This window comes from Danio rerio, chromosome 24, assembly GCF_052040795.2.
Source record: "Danio rerio strain M-AB ecotype USA chromosome 24, GRCz13ab, whole genome shotgun sequence".
NCBI classification, from domain to species: domain Eukaryota; kingdom Metazoa; phylum Chordata; class Actinopteri; order Cypriniformes; family Danionidae; genus Danio; species Danio rerio.
In genome coordinates, this window is record NC_141044.1 from 43355001 (window position 1) to 43365000 (window position 10000).

Genomic DNA, 10000 nt, shown 5'->3' on the forward strand with positions numbered 1-10000 from the left:
CCTAATTGTGTTGTTTTGGTGACTATTGCTTTCAATTCAAATAAGATTGTGCTTTTTTCAAAAGAGGGCGGAGCTACACATGCATTTGCATTAATAACAGAAGATTCAAAAAGGCTGCTTCTCACTCAGGCCTGTTTATGGTAATGAGGAAGAGATGGTCACTAGGGGCGGGGCTTTCCCCCTCTGATGACACGTACAAAGCGAGAATGTCAATCAAAGTGTTAATAAGTGTGGTTATAAAACATAGAATGAATTAATGTTTACCAATAGAAACTGCCTATATTCTCACACTGCTGCTGTTTTTAATTCTCTTATAAATGTGATTTGCATTATAGATCTGCTTTAAGTTGTATTTTGGTGGAAGAACTTTTAAAAGCACAGACTGATGAAGAGTGTGATGTTGTCGGTGTGGACGGAGAACAGAAGGAGAACAGAGGAATGTTTGTCATTGTTTCTGCTCCACTGGCCTTCAGCTCAACCCATTTCTCTCGCTCCGATTCCAGACGCTTCTGCTCGCGCTCGGCTGCTAATTCATCTGATGTCATCTTCTGCTTTGGTGCTGTAGAATCGCCCACATCTCAGATCTCAGACGAGTGTGTTTCTGTGCACATGCTCAGTCTCTGCCTTCTCTGATTATCTTCAGCAGAGCTGCTCTCATACACTAGTGCAGAAATAAGCCACTGTATCTACACTGGAAAAATGATTCATTGGACTTTACAACATTTTTAAATGAAAGGTAAGTGCTGGCAAACAATTGAAATGAGCTGAATTTAAACAAACGAAGTTGAACGTTACTATATTTAACTTGTTTAAATTCAGCACATATAAATTGTGTGCTAGCACTTACAGTACCTTGATAATAACAATAATAATAATAATAATAATAATAATAATAATAATAATAAACAATATTGTTACTAATAATAAAATAATAATAATGATAATAATAAACAATATTGATAATCATAATAAAATAATAATAATAATAAACAATATTGATGATGATAATAATAGTAATAGTAAATAATAATAATAATAATAATAATAATAATAACAAACTATATTGATAATAATAAAATAATAATAACAATAATAATAATAATAATAGTAAATAATAATAGTAAATAATAATAATAATAATAAACAATATTGAAAATAATAATAAAATTATAATAATAATAATTATAAAAGTAAATAATAATAATGATAATAATAAATAACATTGATAATAATAATAATAATAATAATAATAATAAACAATAATGATAATAATAATAATGATAATAATAATGATAATAATAATAATAATAATAATAATAATAATAATAAATAACATTGATAATAATAATAATAATAAACAATAATGATAATAATAATGATAATAATAATAAAATAATAATTATAATAATAATAGTAAATAATGATATTAATAATGATAATAATAATAATAAAAATAAACAAATAATAATAATAATAATTATTATTATCATTATTACTATTATTATTATTATCATTATTATTATTTACTTTTATTATTATTACTATTATTATCACTGGCTGACAGATTCTCTCACTTTCTCTCAGTCTGTCTCTCTCAGTCTCTCTCCCTCTCAGTCTCTCTCTCTCTCTGACAGTAGTAGGATCTAGTAGAGCGTCTGTGTTCACTAATGTGAAGCGACTGCTGTGGGCATCAGCGCGTGTTTCTCTCCGTACAGCAAAAGTGTTTCAGAAGCGCTCTTGAGAGTGTGGCTATGGGTTGATGCCAGTGAACGCTGTGTTTTGGCATGTTGGTTTTGCGCGCCGCGGTGTTGTTCAGGGCGTTTTTGGCGTCCCGATGCGGTGCTGAGGATCATGGTGGTAGCGCTGGTGCTGGAGCTGTTGACTGAGCTGCTCCAGTGCTCCGCTCACATGCCGCTCTGTGACGCTGGCAGTACCAGCTGCACCCGCTGGGACCACAACCCAACGGCCCGCCGGACCGCTGACGGGGTCGAGGTAACAACTTGCTTTTATTAGTTCACTATTATAGTTGTCAGTTCCAGAATGAGTTTACATAAGGCTTACTCTTGCTCCTGTCATTAAAGAGGTTAAGGTTTGGAGGAGCGCATGAGAATATTTCTTCATACTGGATATTGAACTTTCAGGAAGAATTGATCATGTATTGAACTTGTATGATGGTGAAAGGTTTGAGATTTTAAACTACAGTTTCAGTATGCTTTAAATGCTCCCAGTCGAGGAATAATGCTCTTATCTTGCCATTTTGATTTAGAAAATACGTGGCTAAAAGGTGTTTGAGAAATCGATTCTGCATGGATCCTGAGATTTTTCTAATTTGTTGTTATTCTGAACTTAGCTTTTTACCAGAAGGTGAAGCTCTAGACTAGTTTTTAAAAGCTAGCCTAGAGCACCGTCTGCTGGTAAAAAGTAGTCTAGAGCACCATCTACAGTTAAAAACTAGTCTAGACTGCCATCAGCTGTTAAAAACTAACCTAGAGCACTGTCTGCTGTTAAAAAATAGTCTACAACACCATTTGATTTTAAAACTTAACCTCGAGCGCATCTACTGTTACCATTTAGCCTAGTGCGCCATCTTCTCTGAAAAAAACTAGTCTAGAGCGCCATCTGCTGTTAAAATCTAGTCTAGAGTTTAAAACCATCTGCTGTTTAAAACTAGTCTAAAGCACTGTCTACTGTTAAAAATTAGCATAGAGCACCTTCTAATGTTTAAAAAATAGCCTAGAGCATTATCTACTGTTAAAAATGGTCTAGAGCGCCATCTGCTGTTAAAAACTAGTCTAGAGCTCCGTTTGTTTTTAAAAACTAGCCTAGAGGGCTGTTAAAAACAATTTTAGAGCGACATCTTCTGTTAAAGATGGTTTTAGAGTATCATCTGCGGTTAAAAACATGCCTAGAGCACGGTCTGCTGTTCAATACTAGTCTAGAGCGTCTTCTGTTTAAAAACGAGTCTAGAGCGCTGTCTGCTCTTACTAGCTTAGAGCACCACCTGTAGTTAAAAACTAGCCAAGAGCGCCTTCTACTATTAGAAATTGGCCTAGAGCGCCATCTGCTGTTACAAACTAGCCTAGAGTGACATCTGCTGTTAAAAACTATTCTAGAGCACCATCTGCTGTTTAAAACTAGTCTAGAGCGCCATCTGCTGTTAAAAACTATTCTAGAGCATCATCTGCTGTTTAAAACTAGTCTACAGTGCCATCTGCTGTTAAAAACTAGTCTAGAGCGTCATCTGCTGGTAAAAACTAGTCTATAGAGATATCTGCTGTTTAAAACTAGTCTAGAGCGCCATCTGCTGTTATAAACTATTCTAGAGCATCATCTGCTGTTTAAAACTAGTCTACAGTGCCATCTGCTGTTAAAAACTAGTCTAGAGCGTCATCTGCTGGTAAAAACTAGTCTATAGAGATATCTGCTGTTTAAAACTAGTCTAGAGCGCCATCTGCTGTTATAAACTAGTCTAGAGCATCATCTGCTGTTTAAAACTAGTCTAGAGCGCCATCTGCTGTTAAAAATTATTCTAGAGCATCATCTGATGTTTAAAACTAGTCTACAGTGCCATCTGCTGTTAAAAACTAGTCATGAGCGTCATCTGATGTTTAAAACTAGTCTAGAGAGATATCTGCTGTTTAAAACTAGTCTAGAGCGCCATCTGATGTTTAAAACTAGTCTAGAACACCATCTGCTGTTAAAAACTAGTCTAGTGCTCCATCTGCTGTTTTAAACTAGTCTAGAGCACCATCTGCTGTTTTAAACTAGTCTAGAGCACCATCTGCTGTTTTAAACTAGTCTAGAGCACCATCTGCTGTTTTAAACTAGTCTAGAGCTCCATCTGCTGTTTTAAACTAGTCTAGAGCACCATCTGCTGTTTTAAACTAGTCTAGAGCACCATCTGCTGTTTTAAACTAGTCTAGAGCTCCATCTGCTGTTTTAAACTAGTCTAGAGCTCCATCTGCTGTTTTAAACTAGTCTAGAGCGCCATCTGCTGTTTTAAACTAGTCTAGAGCGTCATCTGCTCCGAATTAATATAAGACTCAGATCATGCTATTGCTATGCAGCAAATAAATAAATTGTGAACCTCAACCAGAGATTTGATTTAAGATTCAAGAAGACTTTCACTAGATAAGATCCTTAATCCTGATCAGGGAGTCATTTAAAGCTGTACTAAAACAGCAGTTTGGAAGTTTAAACCACTGATCATGTATATTTTTATGTGTATATACCAAATTGACATATATAGGGGAGTATGAAGGTACAGGTGATATTCACATATTTTGTGTGGTGATTTAGTTTCTTGTGTTTTCAGAGGATGAACGGCAGATTTGGAATCTGCCTCAGTCTGTTGACTCTTTAGTTTTCTGTAGGTTGTTGCGTCTGATCTGGGATCAGTGTGGATAATATGAGTGATCCAGCAGAGACGGAAGAATAATGAACACACTGATGTCAGGACAGCTGCTGTGTTTGAATCCTCTTAATAAAATACAGAGATTGCAGGAGCTCTGAACCGCTGAAGAACTGACTTAATTCTTAATGGCTCTTTGACTAAACACTGGAAAAGCCCTGCATGAGATAAACTAAGGCAGAGAGGATTGTGGGATTGCACTAAAGGTGGTTCATGTGTGCGTTCTCTGTTAAACTACAGCAGGCACTTTATTTTCACTTGCTTGCATTAGTGGTGGTTATTAAAAGTCGTTTTGCAGTTGCTTCCTTACACCAGTAGATGGCAGTTTCTGTGAGCGAGTCATTTGAATCAATTGTTGAGTCATTCATTCACCAAAATTGATTCATTTAATTCTAATGCAAGTGGTTAGTTATCTAAAAATCACACGCAAATAGATAATCATAGTTTGTCACATTGTTTGTCACACTATGACATTTGCTGTTGTTGTTTTATGTGAGATGTTAAATTATTCACACAAATTATTTAAAACAATCATAACTGATTCATTCAAATGTGGCGAATCATTCAGAGGTGAAACAAATCACCATATTTGTGAATGATTCACTGAATCATTCATTCATTGATTTTCTTTTTGGCTTAGTCCCTTTATTAATCTTGGGTCGCCACAGCAGAATGAACTGCCAGCATATATTTTACGCAGCCGATGCCCTTTCAGCTGCAACCCATCAGAGGGAAACATCCATACACACTTATTTACACTCGTACACTATGGACAATTTAGCTCCCCTATACCACATGCCCTGGACTTGTAGGGGAAACCGGAGCACCCGAAGGGAACCCATGCAAACATGAGGAGAACAGCGACCTTCTTGCTGTAAGGCGATTGTGCTTCCCACTGCGCCACCGTGCTGCCATCACTGAATCATTAACTTAAGTGTTTTGTTTAAAAACGCTGATTAATTCAGAAGACAAGAGAAATCACTGTTAAAAAGGTGTTTAACATTGGGTAAAATATGGACAAACCCAGTTGTTGGGTTAAAAAGTGCAATTGAATTTTGGGGTAAAAAAATAACCCAACATTGGGTTTTGATGACTCAGCATTTTTTTTATAGTTAGAGTAAATATTCATTCATTCATTTATTCATTTTCCTTCGACTTAGTCCCTCTTTTCGCCAGGGGTCACCACAGCGGAATGAACCACCAACTTATCCAGCACATGTTTTCAACCCAAGCTCATTCTGTAAACTTAGTCCCGCGGATGTTTCTGGATACAGCGGAATACGTCTCGGGAGGTACGTACGGCTGCATTTATTTTTTTCAAGCGAAAGCTGCAGGGGGGGGGGGGGGTGACGCTGTTCCCTTTCGCGCTTACCGGCTGACCACTTAGCTCCTTGTGGAGGGCTTTCCCGCTGCAACCCTTTTGTCCACTCAGCTCATCGTGTACGTCGGCAGGCTTGAGATGCAGAGAGGAGTTGACCACGGCGACCGGTTTCGAGTCCGGGGAAGAGCAGTTCCAGCAATCAGGTAAGACAAAACAGAATCCCAAAAATTAAGTGAATGAGTTTCGTAACAGGGTGAGAACGCGGTGAAATCCGAAAACGCGGTAGAAAAAAAAATCAGGGCTTTTCTTTTTTTAGACGGCTTTTGTAAACTGTTGCTCGGGTTTAGGGAAGGCTGCAGGCGGGCGGGTCAATCGGTAAAATTGGTTGGGTTCAGAGAAGGAGGAAGGTTGGTCGGCCGATTGGCCATTCACGCAGTCAATCATCCGGTCAGTCGGACAGCGGCCTCTGGTGGGTTCACGCGAGAACAGCATAGGCGCGAACTGCACTCGCGAGAGGCGTCTGAGATGCGAAAAAGCGCACAACAGCGGCCTCTCGCGGATTCGCAAAAACAAAAACTGCAGCCGTACGTACTCGCCGGGACGTATTCCGCAGTCTCTAGAAACGTCCGCGGGACTACATTTCCACAATGAGCCTGGGTTGCATGTTTTACGCAGCGGATGCCCTTCCAGCTGTAACCCAGTACTGGAAAACACCCATACACTCTGATTCACACACACTCATACACTATATGGCCAATATAGTTCATCAATTCCCCTATAGCGCATGTGTTTGGACTGTGGGGGAAACCAGAGCACCCGGAGGAAACCCTGCCACCACGGGGAGAACATGCAAACTCAGTGCCAACAGGACTTGAACCAGTGACCTTCTTGCTGTGAGACCACACTGAGCCACCGTGTGCCGCTAGTGTAATTATTATAAATTGTTATTCTTTAGTAATAATTTACCCCTAAAAATAAACGTTTTCTTGAATGATTTTATTCCAGAAGACACGAAATGAATGTCAAAGAGACTCACTGTGGAGGGAAAAAACACAAGTAGTTATTTTAAGTCTCCAGAAGTAATCTGGCTCTTTGTGTGAGGAACAGACCTATATTTAAGTCATTATTCATGCTAATCTCTTGAGCGTAACCTTTGGAGACGGAGGTTGTCTTTATTCTGTTTTAAATCTGATTTAATGCTCTGCCGCTCCTGTAATCAGACCAACTCATCAGACCCTCAGCATTAGATATTCATTCAGTCATTTTCCTTCAGCTTAGTCTCTATTCCAGAGGTCACCACTGCGGAATGAACCGCCAACCATTGCAGCATATGTTTTACACCGCAAATGCCCTTCTAGTACTGGGAAACATCTATACACACTTATTCACACACACACACACACACACACACACACTAATACACTACACTTATTAGTGTGATTAGAACTTAATTTAGTTCATCAACTCCCTTATAGCGCATGTGTTTTGACTGTGGAAGGGGAACCAGAGCGCCCAGAGGAAACTCACGCCAATACTGGGAGAACATGCAAACTCCACACAGAAACACCAACTGACCCAGCTGGGACTCGAACCTGCGACGTTCTTGCTGTGAGGCCAGAGTGCTAACCACTGAGCCACTGTCCCCCCCTTAAGTTAATTGTGTCTATCTTTGTGTTTAATTGTGTGTGTTTACAACAACAACGAGTGCATTTCTGTCATTTCAGCTTCTTGATGATGGTTTTGACTGTCAGATTTCCTTTAAAATCTGCTGTTTGAGGGCTCCATATATTCACTGAGGGTCAGTTCAGACTCACAGCAGGTTTTATGTCAGTGCGATTCGATTCATGGGGTGACAGTGGACATGTGAAGGGTTAAAAATGAAAGAATACACAACAGACAACTGTGTGGGTCTCTAGAGAGCCTGAGATTCACACACACACACACACACACACATACACACACTCACACACACACACACACACTCACACACACACACACACACACTCACATACACACACATGGGTTGTTTTTGTGAATTGTGAGGACATTACATATGTTTGATGATAGATTAATTGAACAATAGACAGACAGACAGACAGACAGACAGACGAATGGATGGATTGATTGAACAATAGATTGGGATGGATGGATGGACGGACGGACGGACGGACGGACGGACGGACGGACAGACAGACAGACAGTTGGATGGATGGATGGGTGGATGGATAAAGAGATTGAACAATAGATAAATGGACAGATGAACGGATAAATGGGTGGATCAAAGGACGGACAGACAGACAGAAGTACGAACGAATAGATGGATTGATTGATGGATAGATGGATATGTGGACGGACGGACATAGATAAATGGATGGATGAACTGACGGGCGGACGGACAGACATGGATGGATGGATGGATGGATGGATGGATGGATGGATGGACGGACGAACAGACAGACAGAAAGTTGGATGGATGGATGGATGGATGGATGGATGGATGGATGGATGGATGGATGGATGGATGATGGATGGATGGATGGACAGACGAACAGACGGACGGACAGACAGACAGACAGACAGACAGACAGACATTTGGATGGATGGAAGGATGGATGGATGGGTGGATGGATAAAAGAGATTGAACAATAGATAGATGGATGGACGAACGGATAAATGGGTGGATCAAAGGACGGACAGACAGACAGAAGTACGGACGAACAGATGGATGGATGGATGGCTATATGGACGGACGGACGGATAAATGGATAGATGAACTGACGGATGGACAGACATAGATGGATGGATGGATGGATGGATGGATGGATGGATGGATTCAAACAAATGATTCAGATGATTGATTGGTGGTTCAGATCATGGTGTGGAAGTATGTTTCTGTTTTTATACTGTACAAACTTTAAGTCTATTGTCCATTTATTTTAACTCCAATATTAAATAAAATATGTCAAAATGTCAAAGTTATGATGAAATAAAAGCATTTAATATTTTACAGATTGAAAAAATAGAATATTTTACAATATAATATACTCAATATACAAAGCGAACTACTGAATCAACTTTTAAAAATGACCACATTTTACTCTTAAAACTATATTTGTTTATGCTTAATTTATTACAGTTGTTAGTAATAAGGTGATGATTTTTTGTCCTATTACTAAACTCTGATTGAAAGACACCTCATGGGTTATCTGTAGAGTTGTGCTTTACTAAAGTTTCTCATGAGCAGATGGAAAAACGGCTCTCAATCAGATTACATAAGCAAACACAGACACTAAAACCACCCAAAATTAAAGCTCTCAAATCCTCAACAGACCTACAAGAGAAACTTCATTTAGACGCTGACCTTTACAACAACACTAACAACAAATAAAATCATTTGTAGACTTCAACAGTGGACACCAGAATGTTATCATTTATTACGTGTTAACCTTAAGTAAAATAAATTGACAACTCACTGATTTTTTTGCTTTTACATCATTTAATTAATATGATAAATAATTAAAAAAATATATTTTTTATGAAAATAAATATTTTTTGAATAAAATATTATTGTACAAAATATAAAGATAAATAAAGTCATAAAAACAGTAATGTTAAACGTGAAAAAATAAATAAAAAATTGAAAAAAAATCTATAGGCAATAGGCAAAATACATTGTTCAAGTCAAAGCTATGGGTTTTTATTTCATCCCAGAAATCATTAGATTGTTCAGATCATGTCCTGTCAAGACATTTTGTAAATATCCTTCTGTATGGATCTCTATGTCACGCTTGATCAGAAAATCTTTTGGCAATAGCCGAAAAATACATTGCAGGACTCAAAATTATTGTTTACTAATATATATATATAAATATTATTATTATTTTTTATGCCAGAAACAATTAGAAAGTTACAATCATGTTCTGTTAAGACATTTTGTAAATATAATTTCGTAAATAAATCAAGACTCAATTTTTGATTAGTAATATGCATTACTAAAAACTTAATTTGCACAACTTTAAAGCAGATTTTCTTAATAAATCTATTTTTTTTATCTCTCAGATTTCTGATATTCAAATGTTGTATTTGAATTCAATTATTATTTTTTTTGTTACAAGCAATGGCTTTAAAAAGTAAGATAAAAATCTTTATGTGACGGTGGATCAGAAAACCTTTTGGCATCAGCCTAAAAATACATTCCAGATTGTTTATTATTGTTAATTATTATTATGTTTATTTTATGTCAGAAATTTGAATGTTAAGATCATGTT

General features: G+C 37.6%; 2 protein-coding genes across 10 annotated transcripts in view; both read left to right on the top strand.

Annotated features, from left to right (window-relative positions):
* The window catches only part of katnip (katanin interacting protein), a 1410884-nt gene that overhangs the window by 913040 nt on the left and 487844 nt on the right, over nt 1-10000 (top strand). The window lies entirely within an intron of this gene.
* Nucleotides 1-10000, top strand: part of kcnh2b (potassium voltage-gated channel, subfamily H (eag-related), member 2b) — a 322770-nt gene that overhangs the window by 268690 nt on the left and 44080 nt on the right. For 2 of the 9 annotated variants that reach the window (XM_087310038.1, XM_087310039.1), the window contains exon 1: nt 1613-1992. The exons of the other annotated variants lie outside the window; for them this stretch is intronic. In XM_087310038.1, the coding sequence (XP_087166164.1) occupies nt 1852-1992 (141 nt within the window). In that variant the 5' untranslated portion in view covers nt 1613-1851. Of the gene's footprint in view, nt 1-1612; nt 1993-10000 lie in introns of those variants that run through there. 9 annotated transcript variants of the gene reach the window in all.